This window comes from Neophocaena asiaeorientalis, unplaced genomic scaffold (assembly GCF_003031525.2).
Source record: "Neophocaena asiaeorientalis asiaeorientalis breed wild unplaced genomic scaffold, Neophocaena_asiaeorientalis_V1.1 scaffold177, whole genome shotgun sequence".
NCBI lineage: Eukaryota > Metazoa > Chordata > Mammalia > Artiodactyla > Phocoenidae > Neophocaena > Neophocaena asiaeorientalis.
Genome location: NW_020172779.1, coordinates 18,954,758 through 18,974,568, shown reverse-complemented (window position 1 = coordinate 18,974,568; position 19,811 = coordinate 18,954,758). Strand labels below are relative to the sequence as shown.

Sequence of the window (19,811 nt, the reverse complement as noted above, 5' to 3'; positions counted from 1 at the left end):
TCTTTGTTCTAATCCTTGACCCAATCTTAAATTTCACTCAAAGGATGAGATGATGATGTCTAAAAGCTCCATGTCGTTTTTAAGTAAGTGTCTCAATGGTTTACTCCATGAGAATGTTAATAATGATTATGTTCATTTAACTTCGTTAAAATTGCACGGAAGATTTATACTGTTTAAAGAAAATAAAAGGCCAGTCCCCTTTTTTGTGTGTTTGGTGTATATGAAAATTGAATAATCTATCATATATCTTTCTCAAAAGAGCTGTGTTACAGGCACTTATCCCAGTTATGCATATTGGGAGGGGGAGAGAGAGAGAGAGAAAGAAAATAAAAGAAGGAGGAGGGGAATGAAATAGAAAAGAGAAAAGAGACCAGGGGAGAGAATGAGAGACCTAATAGTTTACCCTCAAGAAAAAAATAGTTTACCCTCAAGAAAAGTAAGAAAAAGAAGGTCACACTTTGGCGCGCCTCCATCCTGCTATAAAGACCAAAGCGAACCTGGGAGCCTCTTGTGGTCTGAGTGCCATGTACGATAATTGCCCTGGTTACGGAGCTCAAGCTTGGCAGTGTTTCCCATCAGAAAGCAGAAATCTGTCTTCCCCATGTGTCCATTTCATATCAGAAGTCTACTCTGAGTTATGGCTGTGAGGCCCACTGGTTACTATGAACCTGCCCACCCGAGAAGAAAATGTATTCAACTAGGAAAAAGGCTTATTGTTTTTTTCTAACTGTCCGAGGTCTCACAGCTGGCAAGTGTCAGTGTCAGGATTGGAGACCAGGGGCTCCTGGCTCCAAAGCATTCTCTATACTCTGTAAATACTGTACACAAGATCGGTAAATGTTTTACTATTTGTAAGTGGTAATTATTCAAAATGTTTTTTTTACTAAGTAAAAGGTAAATCAAGAATTATAACCGTTGGCAGCTTTTGCATTAGTGTGACGCATTTCTGACACTGATAATCCGGTATTAGGTCAAACCTCACAGGTTAAGGGCACAGTCTCTGATACGATTGTCCTTCCTTCACAACTCAGCCACAAGCTCAGGGGTTCTCAGGCCTCCCAGACTTCTGACCAACTGGCTACCAATCCAGGGATTCCCATGACCCCTCAGGTTTGATAATTTGTTGGAACAATTCATAGAACTCAGGAAAGGGATATACTTATGATTTCAGTATTATTAGAAAGGATACAAATAAAGACCAGCCAAAAGAATAGACTCATAGGGCGAGGTCTGGAAGGGTCCCAAACATGAAACTTTTATGCCCCCAGGACTGCTATTCCTGGTAATATGAATGTACATTGCCCACCGGGGAAGCTTAGTCAATCCTCCACGTCTAGAGTTCATACTGCATTTCATAATGTAGGCATGATTGATTGAATCATGGGCCACATGAAGGAACTCAATCCCCAGCCCATCTCTCCTCCCCAAAGGTTGTACCGATGTCACCTGGTTCAAATCCTCAGTCAACTAGTCATGTGGTTGGTCTTTCTGGCATGGCCAGCCCCCGTCCTGAGTCACCTCCTCAACACAGACTATCAGAGGACTCACCATGAGTCACCTCGTTATCATTAGCTCAGGATCCACCATGAATAGCTGACATTCCTATTGCTTGGGAAATTCCAAGAATTTAGAGGATATCTCCCAGGAGGCAGGAACAAAGTCCAGACAAACTCTTTATTATACAATCAGGCATTTGGGTAATTTGTGAGTGTAGATTTTTTTTTAAATAAATGTATTTATTTTATTTATTTATTTTTGGCTGAGTTGAGTCTCCGTTGCTGCGCGCAGGCTTTCTCTAGTTGCGGTGAGCAGGGGCTACTCTTGGTTGTGGTGTGCGGGCTTCTTATTGCGGTGGCCTCTCTTGTTGCAGAGCAGGGGCTCTAGGCACACGGGCTTCAGTAGTTGCAGCGTGCAGACTCAGTAGTTGTGGTGCACGGGCTTAGTTGCTCCGCGGCATGTGGGATCTTCCCAGACCAGGGATCGAACCCGTGTCCCCTGCGTTGGCAGGCGGATTCTCAACCATTGCGCCACCAGGGAAGCCCCATGAATGTAGATTCTTAAAGTATAACACATTTTTCTTTCTTTTTTTCTTTTTGTAGGGCATAATTTGAGTGTGTACCCTAGTTTTGATGTTGCAGCAACAAGTCCCACAATACTGAATCTAAACGACAGAGAGGAGAACCATACTGTAAATAGAAAATCATCTTTGAGGGAAGACCTTGTCTTGCCCACCATGAAACCACCCCAAATGGACTCTAATGAAGAGGTTATTAGGTGTCCAGGGCCAAATGAGAATGTCACCACACCGAGTCATACGGACGTGTGCTCGGAATCTCAGGTGTATCTGACAATTGGTGAATTCCAGAACAAACCAGGTTTGCCTGAAGATGAACGTCGGACTGGCCAAAGGTCTGATGTTGGAACGCACCGGCCGACAGATGAGGACCTGCCCAGGAGGAGTCCTGGTCCAGAGGATGACCAGGCCCCAGCACTGACCTACATGGATGTGAATTCTAGCAATAAGAACCCCTGCAGAGCTGACCCCACAGCGGTCACCAGTACCCAGCACGAGAGTGGGTGCTCTCGAGATAACTATGAATTAGACAGAACTGAGCTAAGCAAAGGGGTAGCAGGTGGAAGTCATCACGATGCCAGCTCTTCAGAGAAAACCACACTCCATGAGTTAAGTACTCTTGGAAAGGGAGCAGACCAGGGGGGCAAGATGGTGCTGGTAAGTCTGAAGCTCATCCCCTCAGAGCCCTGTGATCCACTCAACTCTTCTTTGAGGGGTCCCTTGGACGTCAAGGCTTCCCCAGAGGACCCTCGCTCAGAGGAGCAGGAGGGAGTGTCCGTACTCTCTGGGGTCATCAAGAGATCCTCGTCCATCATCTCTGATTCAGGCATCGAGAGTGAACCAAGCTCCGTTGCCTGGTCCGAGGCGCGAAGTAGAGCCCAGGAGTTACCTAGTGACCGGGATGTCTTGCACCAGCTGGTTCGAAGACATGCCCTACACAGGAACTCCTTAGAGGGTGGGCACACAGAGAGCAACACGAGTTTGCCGAGCGGGATCCAGGCCTCTCTCACCTCCATTAGCTCTTTGCCTTTTGAGGAAGAGGAAAGGGAACTGGCACTCACCAAACTGACCAAGTCTGTCTCTGCACCCCAAATCAGTAGCCCCGAGGAGTCTGCTGAAGGGGTGGACTCCCTGCAGCAAGGGCGAGGTCTTCCTGAGACTTCAGCTGTGCACACCAGGAGCACGGGTCCCTCCGGACACCGCCTTCAACTTAGTAATGCTGGGGTTCACCATTCCCTTGTGGAGGTAGTTTCAGATGCTGACAACCAGCAGGGCCCTGGTTACATAGACATCCCCAAAGGTAAAGAGGATCAGCTTGATCCTCAAGGACCCTGTTGTCTTGATGGCAGGACCGATAACCCTCCAGGGCTTGAAACCAAAGGTCTGAGTTTAAAAATACCACGCATCCCAGCACTTGAAACCCCTAGGTACAGAGCTTTTCCTAGAGAACTCATGGAGACCCCAAAGCGCATCCCTAAAGACTCCAATGTGGGGAAAAGAGCTCTTTCCAACAGCAGCGTCCTGGACGTTGAGCATTGCACCCACCGTGAGGTGCCTGAAGTGAGTTGTACGTCAGCTGCCGAGATCGTCAACCCGGATTCAGCAGGTGAGCGAAGCAGCTCACCTGGCATCATTGATGATACAGCACTTGGTAGAGGACCTAACACCTTCCCAGAGGATGGACGTGAAGCAGGCGCTGTGTGCTCCACTGTGACTCGCTCCGTTCACTCCCAAGCTACAGGAAACCAAGAGCCGAGGGCAGGCCCCTCCATCATGCTGTCCCACGTGACCTCTGCAGAGACCTTCTCTCTGGACAGCCTGAAAGCTGTTGAGGTCGTCAACTTATCCATGTCTTGCACTGCCACCTGCCTCCCTTTCTCGTCTGTGCCCAAGGAGACCCCTGCCAGGGCTGGATTCTCTTCCAAACAGACCCCATTTCCCATCACTCATCAACCTTTGGGTTCCTTTGGAGGTGTTCCGAACCATTCCAGCAAGTTGGAAGAGGAAGTCAGTGAAAGGATGTTCAGGTAGGTTTGCTGGTGGCTTACCTACACCAGCACCATCTTTCAGATTCTTCCACATATTTCTCAATTTCAGGCATACTATTTCAAAATTGTGATATCAGTTATTTTCTGGCTTAAATAAAGTGTTACATTCTTATCATACAAGTCAGGACTGTAGAATAGTGTAAAGAAGTAAAAACTATCATCAATAAGCCCATCTCAAATATAGCCCCTGTGTAAGTTCAGCTATACGTCTTCCTATGTGCACCTCTATGTATATACTATTAATTTGCAAAAGTAAGATAATTCTTGACAAACTCTAAGTTTTTTCCAACAATATATTGGAAACGTCTTTATATATTTATAAAGCTATTTTTGCATTACCATTTTAGTGTAATATTCCACTGTATAAATGTACCATGATTTCGTTAACAAGATCCTTTAGAGATAAACCATAAATGTTTTTTTTTTCAGTTTTTCTTATGATGAACAGCTACCTTATGAGTGTCACTGTACCTCTGTCTTGGCGCATTTCTTTGAGAGCCTTTTGGGAATAGGACTAATTCAGATTTTCTTCCTAAGCCCCTTTTGTGTGGTTCTTAAGTTTATCGCTCCTTTTGAAATGCCAGAATCCATCCCTTTATCCTTGTCTTGGGTTTGTATTCCTATTACTCCCTCACCTATAAACTATGTATTTGATTAAGTATAGTATGGAATCACTTAATCAAAACATCCCGTCTCATTCACTTGTTCAAAAAGTGCTAAACAGTTACACATTACAGTTATCCCCCAAAGAAATTGCACAGGCAGGTAAATTTTGGATCCCATGTTTTATAAAGACCATTAAGTGCCTATTATACGCCCATGTCATCAGTTTAACCAGCGCATAGCAGGCACTGTCCAGTGCCTGGCCAGTGCTGTCCTGGTTGTAACTGTGCTCTCAGTCTAACAAGGAGACAGGGAGATGACAGAAGCAAATGAGGGCAGTTGAGTAAATGGGATGGTTCATGTGTGCACAGCTGAACCAGAAAGAGAAGGACCTAATTTGGCTGTGGGGCAGTGAGCGTGAACAGAGATTGTGGCCATGAGAAGCTTTTTAGAGATGATACCTAAGCTGAGGAGAAAATATGAGACATCATATGTTGATGATAATGATGGTGATATGGCTGGTAATCGATCACATCTCCTTTTTCACATTTAATCTGCTTCAAGTACTGTTCTAAGCATTTTGAATAGATTATATCACTTAATACAACAAGGCAAAGACAACTTTATGAATTCGATACAGGTGTTATTCCCCTTTTACAAATGAGGAAACTGAATGCAGGGAGGTTATAAAGCAGTTGGTGCACAGCTAGTAAGTGTCTAAGCCGAGATTCTGACTTTGGCAGTCTGATTCCTGAGTCCGTGGTCTTAACCACCTTGTCAGGTAACCAGGCAAAGAACAGGATAACCAGGTGGGAAAGGAATTTCAGACAGATAGACCCAAATGCACAAAGGCATGGAAGTAAAGACAAGAGGCATAATTCATGCAGGGACTTTATGAGAAACGTGTTCTTTTTGGAGGCTAGCTGATGACGCTGGAGAAGTACATGGAAGCAGGTTAATAAACTCTCACTCCCGGAAGATCGCTTAAAGATTTTGTGGATCCTTGGAGCTGGAGGGAACCTTAAAGGTTCTATTCAATGCAGGAACCACATCTGCAGAACCCAGATCAATACAGCCCTTGGTTTTCCTGGGTCACTTTTCTGCCTCGTTGTTCAGAACAAGCCTTTCACTAGCGTCTCCCATGAGGTCCCACGTTCGGCCTTGGTCGCTTGGCAGACACTTCCTCGTAGTTGTCCATCACTCCTGCATCCCAGCTCAGTGCATCTCCTGTTCAACATGGAATACACAGCTCGGCTTGTGATTAATTCGTGTATTCTCCAGTTTTTATCAGGCCAAAGAAAAGTTTAAAAAAGAACTGAAGATGGATGGATTTCTGTACAGTGACTTATCTGTACTAGCTTCTGACGTACCGTATTTCCCACCAGAGGAAGAGGAAGAAAATTTGGAAGATGGGATTCACCTGGTAGTCTGTGTCCATGGCCTGGATGGTGAGTTCTAAAAGGGTTTCCTCCTCAAAGTTTTGTGCTATAGACGAATTAGCATGTTCATGAATTAATCTAGTTTAGGGACTTGTTCAACACATGTTCAATCAGCGACTGTGGAACATTAGGAAGTATGCTGGATCTAGGGAAATGGCATGGCTTTGCTCTCAAAGAGAAGATCTCTCTGGCAAAAAAATGTGTTGGGTTAATGAAATACACAAATGAATGAATTAATGCGATGAAGGAATGAATGGAATGAATAAATCACATCCACGTTTATGGATTCTAATGTATGACTAAGGGTCGGAGGAGTGAAAGGGCTCCTCTAGGGCTTCAGTGGTGATGAGCAGCAAAAGCGGTGGTCACATTCTTCTTATGACGATCAAATAGGTAATGGTGATGGACTTCACTTCTGTGACGTGCTCTTGTTAATATCCTTAATTTTCCTCCCTCTTGGGGCTAATGCATTTAATTGTCCACATCAACTCCTGGCTATATGCATTGCATGCCAGGACGCTAAGTCAACAGGTCTATTAAGTGAAGTGTCAGAGAATCCAGTGGTAGATCATCCATTCCAGATGATGACGATGGTGGTGATGACTTTGATGATGGCCAGAATGTATACATCACTCACCGGGGCCAGGGACCACTCTAGATACTTAACATTTATTAACGTGGTTGATCCTGACAATAGCCCTGCAGAGTAGCTGCTATTATCACCCCCATTTATAAGTGGGGAAGCTGACTAAGAGGGCAGCTAAGTAACTTGTATAAGGTCCCACAGCTAACGCGGTTGAGTCAGGATTAAAACCCATCTGTCCGGCTCCAGAGCCCATGGTTTCATTTTGCCTTTTACCAACAAGCTCATCTCTCCCCCAACCCGAACCTCCCTCCACATCCCTGAGTCGTCTTCTTAAAATCTTACTAGGTCCGATCGTTCCATCACTGGGATGGAAGCTCTTTGTAGCTCTCAGAAAATAAGATAAAATGAACTCCTATTTTAAAAAGCTTCGAAAGTTCCCAGCATAAAATATTCTTTATGTCTGATCCTTGTCATCCTCATCTCCTGCCCTTTCTGCTCTCCCCTCTTCCAGCTGCACCAATTCACTCCCATCTCCACGGACAGGGACCATTTCACACCACTGTGTCTTTCTCAACACTGGGTTTTCTTTCCGGTGAGCTTTCCTCTCTCTGCACTGACTTCAGTGCTTCACAAATTTCAGCTGTTCACACATTTCCCTTCCCCTTATTTACTCTACCCATGTACCTTATACTATAATTTCAAAATTCGTACTGAAATGGGCATACTTTTTGAGTGTATTTATTGAAAAAAATAAACTTCAAATCACACCGCAAATTAAATACTAGACTCACGCGCTACACACAAAGAGTCATACTAAAAATAATTAATATAAACGAAATAAGTTTGCTGAAGTTTGACGTGTGCCATTGTCGGAAGATTTTTTTGAGCTTGACACTCACTTTCTCTTTGCAGAAGTATTAAGCTGTTGAAAACATGCTTGTTTTTAACTGGGGCTTCCAATCGGAAGAACTTCCAGAAAGACAAAGAATAACGTTCTCACTCATCCTGTGTATTTTTAACACAGGATCTATGGCCTTGCATGACCAGTGTGCATCTCTTACTTATCTGATATTAAATGAAAATGAGATAAGCCTCTCAATCTCTTTGTGAGAATAAGAAATCTGGTCAGGCCACAGACTCCATCCTGCAAGTGGGAGAAGAGGGATGCTATAAAGATAGGCCAGCTTCTGCAGTATTTGTGCTGTGTCAGAAAACGGAGCCGCCAATCACAGCATTGTCACTTGGGCATAAAATCGTCAAAGAGACAACCAATAACAGAGCACACGTTTCTTTTGAAGGTGATTTCTCTAGTTCCACGTCCATATGTTTAAACTTTGCAGAGTTTTACAGGATCCATTGGTTACATTCCACTTACAAGGCTATATTGATGTTAACAAAGAACTGAAGAAATTGGTAATGGTTATGGATATTTGCCCAACTCTTCATATTGTGCCCAAAGCCCAAGATTTATATTCTTGTAAGGGTCCTCAGTGGAACACATTATCAAATCATATATTTTTTTTTTTTTTGCGGTACATGGGCCTCTCACTGTTGTGGCCTCTCCCGTTGCGGAGCACAGGCTCCGGACGCACAGGTTCAGCGGCCATGGCTCACGGGCCCAGCCGCTCCGCGGCATGTGGGATCTTCCTGGACCGGGGCACGAACCCGTGTCCCCTGCATCGGCAGGCGGACTCTCAACCACTGCGCCACCAGGGAAGCCCTCAAATCATATTTTTTGAGAAAGTTTCAAGTTGCAGGAAGTTCTCTGTTGCTCAACAGCTGAAGGAGGGGGGCCCATTGTTATCCCTTCCTTAGACTCCTTGTGCTAAACCAGAAACACTTGATACATATTTATTAAGGCCACAACCTAGAATGCCATTAGGTAGCTTTAAACAAGAACAGGACCAAAGAGCAAACTTTTACTGTCAGAAATGAAAGGAATGAACAAAATTTAACTTAGTACAAAATAGAAACATTTTCTAAAAGAATGGGAGTATTTTATAACTGTAGCCCTGTGCTCTGATGGGCCATCGTCGTGGGTCACGCTTCTATTGGGTCACGCTTCTATTGGGTCATCCTTGAAAATTAGGAGCAGTCTGTCAAACATCTTTAGTCCTCCCATATTCTGTATGGCATTTTCATCCTCTTTTGAATCCCTTGGTGGTTTCATAAAGAAGGGTATAAAATTGGTAGTCAACGATATCACTTGTAGTTTCGCAGCTGCTTTGAAAGGATGGTTACATGGTGAAGTAGGTCACCTGTATAGCCACATAAGCAGCTTCGGACTTTCAACTCTGTAGGGATGCCTTTGAGGAACAGATTAAAACATTCATTAAGCTGCCACTGAACCCCATGGCCCGCATGAAATTTACCCCTAACCATACTTGAACAAGAAGCGTATTCTGTTACATCAACTATTTTCCGCGTGATTTTCACTGCAGGGATGCGTTCTGTGTGTTCTCTGTGGCTTCGCTCTCGGCAGCAGAGCCTCAAGTCCTTAAGCTCTTCTTGCTCTGCCCTGATGCTCACTCACGGAGCCTGCCCCTGCTGACTCTGGTTCCCAAGGGTGATTCTTACTCTCTCGTACATAACTCCGCCCCTGTTTGAGGGACTTACTTGCTGACAACCTGTAAACGGCGGAACTAGTCCTGCATTAAGGAAGCGATTTGAGAGGGGACTTGTAGATGTCACATTGTGCCACATCCGTGTGTCATCATTAAGTGACACCACTTGCAGAATGTCCTGAGTAAACAGAATTGGCTGTCAAAGAAGGGAGAGGCGGCGTGCCCTCAACCGTTCCTGTGTACAGAATGTTCACAAGCCGCGTATTTATAGATCAGGGAATAATCCCCCTGAGGGAGGGATACCAGAAAGACCCTGACCCTGTGTGGACAGGAGGAGGGGGCAGCACGGGGACCAGTGGATTGGACATGTTTAGTTGTTTTTATTATCAACTTAGTGAGAAAGCGGGAAATGGGAGGGGGACCGGAAAGGAGTGAGAAATAAATCCCTTGCGTGTCAGCTGTTATCTGATTAATTGTGGATCTGTGGTGGGGTTATCTGTCGTTTTTAGGGAACAGTGCGGACCTCCGTCTGGTAAAGACTTTCATAGAACTGGGGCTCCCTGGAGGAAAACTGGACTTCCTAATGTCTGAAAAGAATCAGGTATGACAACAAAAGCATCAGAACCGAAAGAATCCCTGTTTCGTGTCTTAGATGAGCCTCCTAGAGTCACCGTGATGGTTTATGGCCGCACAGATGGGAGGGGACTTTACCAAGGAACACTGCCCAGGCACTTGGAAGGTCTGGAGAGCTCATTTTCTTTTGGGAGGAGGAAATAGTAAGAAGGGGGGACATGTGAGTCAGGTGACTGGGCCTTTTGACCTCACAGGTCATAGGTTGAGTGACAGCTCAGAGCATAAATGATTGGGCATCCGTGGGTCTGTACTGGGGAAGGAGTTTGTCACTGGCATCTTTGTAACCAATGGAGCTGGATTATGACCTTTTCACAGTCAGAGGTAAACTATGGGGCCTTTGCCATTTCAGGTCTGGAGCCTTAATGGGATGTCAAGGTAGATGAGAACTGAGAGATTCCATGGCCAAGAGATGGGGCTGGGTGGAATGTTGTCATTGAGTCCCATTCCATGGGACTTGAGAGGGATGAGGCTAAGTGTTCTTTGGAGGCACAGGACTACTTATAACTAAAGGGTCCCATGACCACTGACAATGGGAATCGTACAGAGAATAATCAACAAGCCAACGCTGGAAGGTACAGTCTCATCCCTCCTCTCTCAGTGGTCCGTCCTGTTGCCTTTTCTTTGACACCTGCTGTATACAAGGCATGCACTTGGGTGCATGGGGTATAAACGTGAGCAGGAGGAAAGAGGATCGCTTTGAGCATCCACGATGCGCTGAGCAGTTGGCGTCTTTCTTCATTTACTTTTCCCAACCGTTCCGTGAAGTGTTGGCACCACTGTCGCCTCACAAAGAGGGAACCCACAGTCTGACCTGGAGAGCCCCAATCGGGGGCTCCTTTTCTGGTTGTCGAATACTGATTTGTACCCTAATGTCAGGCGTGGGCATGCCCCCAGGACGCACGGTGGTGTTTAGTGGAGGAAGATGGGCTTGTGCGCGGGGCCCAGCCTGGCACCACGCCCTCCCCAATAGCCGTTCCCTCTCTCTCCTTCCAGATGGACACGTTTGCAGATTTTGATACCATGACCGATCGGTTACTGGATGAAATCATTCAGCACATCCAGCTGTACAACCTCTCCATATCGCGAATTAGGTAAAAGGAAACCACAGGTAGTTAATGCTGGGGGGAGGGGCGCCATTTTTACGTGTTTGCTGTGTACAAGTTCAGCGTGATGCCGTCTGTATACCGGTCTGGGATAAGTTAACTTGGGACCTTTAAGGGGGTAGATTACTTTCAGAACAGAAGTGGGTACCAGGGCTGCTTGACACGCCCGTATCTGTCATAGCAGGTGTGGAGGAGAATAAACACCGTGTAGCTCAGTAGAAAGAGAATTGGACTTAAACAAATATCCTAGGTTTTAAATTCTCGTTCTTCTAACGCTCACAAGTTTGTGTCCCGATTCTACCATATAACCTTTTACAAGCTTTCTACATCTCTGAGCCTCGGTTTCCCCATCTGTTAAGTGGGACCAGCCCTGAGGGGATGCGTCGCCTGCCCCGTAAAAGGGTTGCAATCGGTGCTAAGTGTGTCCTTCCACTGTAACAGGCAACTCGGCGTAAATATTGAGATGGTTAAGGTGATAGTCAGTAGCTTGTGTTTCTCAGGCACTTGCAGATGTGGACATAGTGGTGAGTCCTCAACGTCCGTGACCCCATTTAGGCCTCTAAGATACCACTTCTTTATTCAACAGATGAGGTTTCAGAGGCCTACAGAGTTAGGTAAAAATAAAAGGACGCACACGAGAAGAGCTAGGGAGCTAATATAATATATAATATAATAGGGTTTTGATAAATAATCATTTAGTTTGAAAGTGATGATGTGTCGAGTCCATAGATCTTGGAGCAGCGGTGCAGCTGGAGCGGAGCATGTGCTGTGGGCTGAGCAGGCAACTCATAACTGTACTGAGGGATGAGTAAAAGTGGAGAGGCGGGCAGAAGTCGGGACATGCATGGCCTCGTAAGCCAGGCTAAGGAGCTGGGGTTTCACCCTGTGAATGACCAGGAGGGTTCAATGCTCCGATGTGAATTTCAGACAGAACCCCCAGGTGCACTGAGGGAGGCGTAGAGACCAGAACTGGGGGGAGGAGGGTGCTCTAATAACACCAAGATGCCCACACTTCTCTTCTGACCACACTGGGCTCAGAGCTTCCATTCGCAAAGGCCCCACCTCGGGCTTCACGTGGCCAGCGTTTAGAAACCCGATGGGGATGAGTTAGCGGCCCCCCTTCTCCCGGCCGGTTCCCCTAAATCCCATGGGAGGTGGAGGGTGGCTCACCCCTTGGCGCTCCTGGTGCAGCACTTCCCTGGCGGCCAGCCTCCTGCTGTCACTCACGTGGACCCCTTCTGTCTCTCAACAGCTTCATCGGCCATTCTCTGGGCAACATCATCATCCGATCGGTCCTAACGCGGCCCCGGTTCCGGTATTACCTCAACAAGCTCCACACCTTCCTGTCGCTGTCCGGGCCGCACCTGGGGACCCTGTACAACAACAGCACCCTGGTCAGTACAGGTAAGACTCTCTCCAGCCTCAACATTCCTCAGAGTTCATTCAGGACCCAGGGGAGAGGGAACCAGAGACAGATGCTCTTCTTGATGGAACCTGTGGCTTTGGAACCTCTTCAGAGCGTGAGATGGTGGGAGACCTGGGCTCAGAAAGATGTTATTTTGTGTGTGAGCTGAATGAGATTAGACAAGAGGTTTCGCAAGGTCTCTTGTGCTTCAGTTTTCTGTGAATAAAGATAAATAATGGTGGGGAAGAGAGAGCATGGGTGTCTATGCATTCAAGCTGTTGTAACATTGCCATAGACTGGGTAAGGGGGGACTGGGTAAGGGGGGATTTACAGATAACAGACATTTATTTCTCATGCTTCTGGAGGCTGGAAAGCCCAAGATCAAAGCACTGGCAGATTTGGTGTCGGGTGAGGTCCCGCTTCCTGGTTCACAGACGGACGCTCACATGGTAGAAAGGTCAAGGGGGCCCCTGGGGTCTCTTTTCTAAGGTCACTAATCCCATTCACGAGGGTCCAGCCCTCATGACCTAATCACCTTCCAAAGACCACACCTTCAAATACCATCTCATGGAGGGGTTTAGTTTCAGCATATGGATTTGGGGGAAACAAACACTCAGTCTATAGCAATGGGCTTTGAATCATGTCGCTTCCATGACAAGCTTACGGTTAAGCTCTAACCCAGGCACTCGAGGAAGACTCTGACCAAGACGTTTCATCTCTGTGCTACTTAGTTTCCTTATTGGTAAACTGAAGCTAATGTGTATATGTTTGTGTATAAGTATCGATACATGCATGATGTGTTAGGCTCAAGGAACAGAAGGGGTCCAGGCGTGCCCCCCACCCTGGTGTCAGAGGACAGGGGACCTCACCTGGGAGCCTAGCAGGCTTCCTGGGCTCGAGTGGGTGCGGCAAACGCCCTCCTTTCCTCTCCTGCTTCTCCGGTCGTGGGTAGGGAGTGCCCCTCCCACCTGCCTCTCCTGATCTCCGCAGCCTCCCTCAAATCCTCCCAGGACCATTGCGGCTTGAGGGGTGGGCGTTGGAGGGCAGGGGACCAGCCTGGGAGCTCAGCAGGCTCCCCGTGCCCGAGTGGGCGGGGCAATCGCCCGCCGCTCCTCTCCCGCTCCTCCTGTAGGGCCCCTCCCGCCTGCCTCTCCTGATCTCCCTGGCCTCCCTCCTTTGCCCCCAAGGACCCATGCAGCAGGGAGGGCGTTGGGAGAGCAGGGGACCAGCCTGGGAGCTCAGCAGGCTCCCTGTGCCTGAGTGGGCCCAGGCGACCGCCCTCTGCTGCTTTCCCGCTCTTCCCGGAGAGTCCCTCCCGCCTGCCTCTCCTGATCTCCCCGGCCTCAGCGGCGCTGATCTTGTCTGGCCTCCACTTCTCCTCCCCCCTAGGTCCCCCTACGTCCTACTGGTTCACACTGGGGTTCCTCCCGTCTCCTTGGCGGTCAGAGTCCCCCACGAGCAGCCGACAGGCGCCCTAGCTGTGGGGAGACGCTAACTCCGCGTCTTCCCACACCGCCATCTTCCTTGCATTTTTATCAAATTCATTTCTTTGTGCTTGTGACGTAATACTCATACTCATCCGTGTTAGTGTCATCACAGCCATAGTAAATGGATAGACTTCGAAATAGGTCGAATGTAGCTTTTTGATATCCTAAATGGATCTGTAAGGAGCATTCTTATATACCTTCTTTTGGCACTTAGGACAGTTTCCTTAGGCTAGATTCATAGAAGGGGACTGAAAAATCAAAGGGTTTGGATAGTTTCATGACTCCTGAAGCCTGTCTCATAAGATTTTCTATCCCCGCTACCAGTACCTAAGAACACAAATGTCCCTCTGACTTCCCAAGGATTTGTTAAATTGCCTAGCACGCTCTCATTTCTAAGTTAGCTAACAACTCACAGTTTAACGTTAATCTTTCCCGCATTCTTTTTTGCTTTCTTTTTGTTTGATGCGTTTGATGTGGGTTTGGCTTTGTTTTTGTCTTTCTAGGCTTGTGGCTCATGCAGAAATTGAAGAAATCCGGGTCCCTTTTGCAGCTGACCTTCAGGGATAATGCTGATCTGCGCAAATGTTTCCTTTACCAGCTAAGCCAAAAAACAGGTGAGTGGATCCCCTGCAGCACCCCGAGGCCACGATGAGTGAGAGACGGAGAGCCCACTCCTGAGACCCAAATTAGAGTCAAGGCTACGTTGACTCACTCACAGAAGGATGTCACCATGAGCTGCATTGTTACACGGTCCCCTCAACTCATGGAGAGGCCAACAGCTACCCAAGAACTCAGCTGCCCCTGGACCGCCTCCCCCCATGGCCTGGGGATGGTATCATGATGAGAGGCAGGTGTGTGCGGTGTCATCTCTACAGCAGAGCCCCTGCCCACCAAGCCTTTAATGTCCTAACTGCACGGGCCCCAAGGTCTATGTGCCAACTCCCAGCTCTTTCAGCCAGGTGCGGATCCACCTACAAAAAGGGCAGGTGGACACTGTCCATCTCTGTTGGCAGTGCAAGGGGAGATGGGGGTCCCTCTCGCAGGCCTGAGATCACACCTTCACCCGCACCCCGTAATAAGGAAGCACACATAGATGTCGAAGACCCTACCTGCCATGGGAGTGAACAGAGCACAGCAGTGGCCTCGTGTCCACGGAGAGAGCAGAGAGGCTGCCCGACTGTCCGCTCAGTGCTGCTGAGCTAGCCGGCCTGGCCCAGGGTCTGCCTATGGTCCACAATCTTCCATTAATTTATGGACACTGACTCTGATGATATCTCTGTCTCCTCGAATGTGAGTCCGGCATAGCCCTGGGCTGACGATAACCTTGGTCAAGTTCCTTACCCACGTGTGTCTCTGTGTGCTATGTTGAGGGTCATCCCCCCCGTGGGGAAGTGAGGAAGGAGGCTTGGGCAGCAGGGCAGTTGGACCACAACGTGGTCGACCCAGACATCTCAGCGGGCCCCACCCTCTGGGAGCTTGGGAGCTGGGGTGGCCCTAAAGAGGTATCCTGACGGAGGGCAAAGGGCTGGTCTTTATACCCCCTGCCCCATATCTGCCGGTCACTGAGTCCAGCCAGTCCCCAGTGTATTATGGTCTTGGGCTGTGATCTTGGATGAGAAGACTCACGTCAGTGCAGGCGTCCCCCGCAGGGTCCCTGGGCTGAGAGCAGGCTGGTGGAGGACCTGGGCAGAGCACTGCAGCAGCTGGAGATCCCTGATGGGCTCTGGGGACTGAAAGAATAGGCTGTGATGCTTAATTTAAAAGATCCCTCTGCCTCAGTGTGAGACTGATTCCAGGGAGGTGAAGCTCCCTGCAGGGAGATGAGGTCAGAGGTTGATTTCCTCAAGCAGGTGACATGATCGAGGCTGGAACGAAGGGAGCCGTGGGGTTGACAAGGAGCAAAGTACTAGATTTACTTCCTCATGGACTCCCCAGTATTCCCAGCCCAGAAGGGCACATCTGTTACTTCCGTGTTGTTAATCTCTCACTGTTCAGAGCTGTGTGTCTCCTTAGCTTCCGTGGCTGATGAGGACAAAGCCGCCACCTTCCCTCTTTCAACCTCCCAGCCCAGAAGGTCCTTATGCAGTGACTCAACCAGTGTGTCTGGTGTCTTCTCCCTTTTCCTCTCTCTGGGGCAAGTTTGTAAAATGTACGCAAAGCAGAGGCTAATATGAAACTACCTGGGTAAAAAGCGCCCATCTGGCTTATTGCAGGTCTGCAGTATTTTAAAAATGTTGTGCTGGTCGCTTCTCCCCAAGACCGCTATGTGCCATTTCACTCAGCCAGGATCGAGATGTGTAAAACTGCCCTCAAAGACAGACACACAGGTGAGCCACATTCCTTTTCCTTTTTTCTTTTCTTTCCTTTTCTCTTTTCTTTTCTTTCCTATTCTCCTTCTCCTCCTGCGTTTCAGTGACTTTCTGTTAAAAGCAGAAGGAAATCATGAAGGTGCCGTACCCATTAGGGCACATCAGCCGTTCTGCTCTGGACTAGCCGCCCGACACACACCCAGCATTTTTCTCTAGATTCTGCTGCTGAGTTCTGCCCCCATCTCCTATCCATCTTCCCTCCTCGCAGGACCCGTTTTCGCGGAGATGATCAACAACCTTCTCCGCCCTCTGGTGGACGCCAAGGACTGCACTTTGATTCGACACAACGTGTTCCATGCCTTGCCCAGCACTGCCAACACCCTGATTGGCCGAGCAGCTCACATCGCCGTACTGGACTCCGAGCTCTTCCTGGAGAAGTTCTTCTTGGTGGCAGGACTCAACTACTTCAAGTAGCGGCTTTGAGGGAACGGCCTTGGGGAGCTCACCAGAAACGCTGAAGATCCGTAAGAGCTCTGGCTGAGACATCCTTTTACAGACCTCTGTCATTCCAGGCTGGAGCTCAGAGAGGAAGGCGCTGAGGGATGGAGGGTGGGGTAGGACCAGACATTCGAGGTGCTTCCACTTTGGAGATTTGGGAAAGCTGAACCAATAGTGTAAAAGACAACAGACTTTGCCCGAACCTGTCTAGACATCTGGCGTCTCGTTCGAGATGCTTTCTAGGAAAATTCTGAGAAAATAAAGAAACAGAATACTTGGAGTTGGTGAGCCCACCTTCTTAACTACCACTGGCTCACAGAGATCACTGCAACTTAACTAGATTTGTTCGGTGTGTGACTAGTTCAGAGCTTTATCATTTTTGATGCACACAGGCATTTCAGAACTCAGGTTAACCTCTGTGCAGAAGTGGAGCATACATGTGTAAATGCAATCCTTAGTAGATTCAAATGTGCCACTTGTACAAGACCCTGTGATGCCCATATTCTCATTCTCTCCTCACGTTTTCTCAACAAGGGACAAAGGAATGCTTTGTAAACTCCAGTTTTAGTTCATAACAGCAGTGGGTGGGGTGATTTGAGGTATGGGGAGAGGCAGGTGATGCTATCGGTAAATGCAAGTTTGTTGCCGAGAAAAAATAACTGGTGAATTGGCCGCTCCAGCTACTTCTCCAGATTTTTTCTGTGCGTAGCCTTGGTCCGCACATTACTTTCGTGACTGCTGAAATCTCTGTCTGTGGTAGGGAAGGTTGACTGAGACTACACCTAGCAGAAGGGGGCACCGAGATGAATGCACACGTGTGAAGCTCCTGCTGATAGACTTCCAAAGAAATGCTGTGTTAGCATTTGATGCACTTGCAAAAAGTTAAAACCGTTCACATGGCCAGCTGCTTCTCCTCTCCGTGGAAGGGGAAAGACATCTAACTGGAGGAGTGCTGGATCTAAAACCTCAGGGGAGCTCTAAGAAGGGTGCTGGTTATCTTTCACTAGAAATGTCTTCTTGCCTTAGGAAAATAAAGGGCTAGGAAAGGTCACCACTGATACAAACCAAGAGACAACAGGGACAGACGTGAGATCAGAGATGAGAACAACAGCCAGATCGAGGACTCACCTTCAATTGTCACTGGTAAGTGACTTAAGGGGAAGTTTGGAAAATTACCAGGGTGTTTAATATGGTCCCAAAGACTGCGTACGCTCTATGAGTTAAAGGAAGACTAGAGAATCAGTTGTACTGAAGGAACGCATGACCCAGGACCATAGGGGTGACTAACACGGGAGACCCATCTTCCGGAGGCAAAAACTCCTGCTTCTGCAAAATTTGCTTCTAAAAATGTAGAAACTCATCTAGGACCAGATGCGTGGTCCCAGCCCCTGGACCAGAACCTTGGTGATGACCACCAATGCCATGGTAATAAGCCAAGTGATTCTAGACTCACCTGAGAATTTTAGTTCCTTGCATATTAGCAATGTGACTTTGGAAAACGAAGTAGACCATGGAGATCAAGTCCAGGTGGACAGCTTTGCAGGAGAGCAGACTTACGCATTCCTTAAGAAAGGCAGAGGTGGGGAGGGAGTTGAAAGACAGACTCCCACACAACAGATGTAGGGTTTCTGTGGGTCTTCTTCAAACTTTCATTGTATCTTGGTCTTAACACGTATGGGATCAGTAAGTCCTCTGGTCACTCTCCCACTCGGTACTTTTCCAGGTTCCCGATGAGCATAGACTCTGGTTACTTATGAACAAGACCAGTCTGCTATATAACCCAGAGGGAATATGCTTCCTGCAATGCAGCCTGTGATGTTGTGTTTCTTGGTCCAGAAAAGTGCCCAAGCTCAGTGCAGGACCGTACGTTTGTAGCAGCTTCTCCTTTTTGGCCAAGTGAGGAGCCCTGCCCCTCCGGTGAGCATTTCATTTTTGTGTTCCCAGTGCCCATCAGCAAAGTTTGTCATTCCCTGGTCATTTGAAAGACCGTGCAGCCAGCGGTTATGGAGCCAGGGTGAATCAATGATCGTCGTCTTTTCCAATAACCAGATGCCATTTTTAACTTCATCAGTATATGCTGTCTGGACATAGAACTAATGGCAATAAACGTCCAGCTGCGTGGTGCACCTCTTTTTTTTAGGGGTGCTCTGCTGTCTTTGTAAACCCTCTCTGGCCTCTGAGCATCTATTGTAACTGTGTAGAAAGTACATCTCTATATTGTAAATAAGAGTGTCCAGTGTTGCGTGTCATGCCTCATTTGGAAAGGCTTTTTTATGTCTCTTTCTATTGAAGTATAGATATATAATGTATATATATATATATACACATAAAAATATATACATAAAATGTAAAACAGGGACATTCTATTATCAACTATAAAATTATAACAAAATGCCTGCCAAGATAATAATAGGTCTTCATCCTCAGCGGACTTTCTGTTGTTTTGTTTCTACGACTCGTTAAGTTTCTCAGAACTAGTTAGAAGTAAAAATGAGTAATATTGAGAGGAGCTGGAATTTGTAGTTCATGCGCCAGATACACCCAGAGGAGCAGATGTAAATCTAAAGTGACCTTGGGGCGAAATAAATACCTCCATGGCAGGTTGAAATCAGCTGAGGTGTTGTGCACCTGGGGAGAAGGTGGACAGAATTAGGTTCCTGTTAGTTTCTAGGGTCCACAGGTATCGACTGAGCAACTCGCATCTGTGCCAGGTGAGAGCACAGGGTGAAATGCAGAGTCCGTGCTCTCAAAGAGCCCGAGGAAGATCTGGTCTTGTCATTACAACATGATACAATGAGGGCTTTGTTGAGGCACAGGCAGGATGAAGGTGATTCTAGAAGTCCGGGCTTCACTGCCTGGAGAAAGCTGGGAGGGAGGCTTTGAGAGGGAGACCTGGAAGATGAGATGCTTACCTTGCACAGCCTGTTGCCACCAAATGCACGTTCATCGATTCATTCATTCATTCAACAAATACATATCAAGGGTTTACTGTGTGCTGGAAACGTATTGGTAAGATTCAGTGGTTCATAGTTTAGCAAGGAACACAGCCAGTCAAACAGGAG

General features: G+C 47.5%; 1 protein-coding gene across 1 annotated transcript in view; it reads left to right on the top strand.

Moving 5' to 3' along the window:
- Positions 1–16,725, top strand: part of FAM135B (family with sequence similarity 135 member B) — a 160,774-nt gene extending 144,049 nt beyond the window's left edge. The window contains exons 12-19 of the mRNA XM_024741259.1: positions 2,100–4,101; positions 6,007–6,173; positions 9,824–9,915; positions 10,941–11,038; positions 12,303–12,454; positions 14,446–14,556; positions 16,156–16,269; positions 16,520–16,725. Of these exons, the coding sequence (XP_024597027.1) occupies positions 2,100–4,101; positions 6,007–6,173; positions 9,824–9,915; positions 10,941–11,038; positions 12,303–12,454; positions 14,446–14,556; positions 16,156–16,269; positions 16,520–16,725 (2,942 nt within the window). The remainder of the gene's footprint in view (positions 1–2,099; positions 4,102–6,006; positions 6,174–9,823; positions 9,916–10,940; positions 11,039–12,302; positions 12,455–14,445; positions 14,557–16,155; positions 16,270–16,519) is intronic.
- Positions 16,726–19,811: the final 3,086 nt, after the last annotated feature.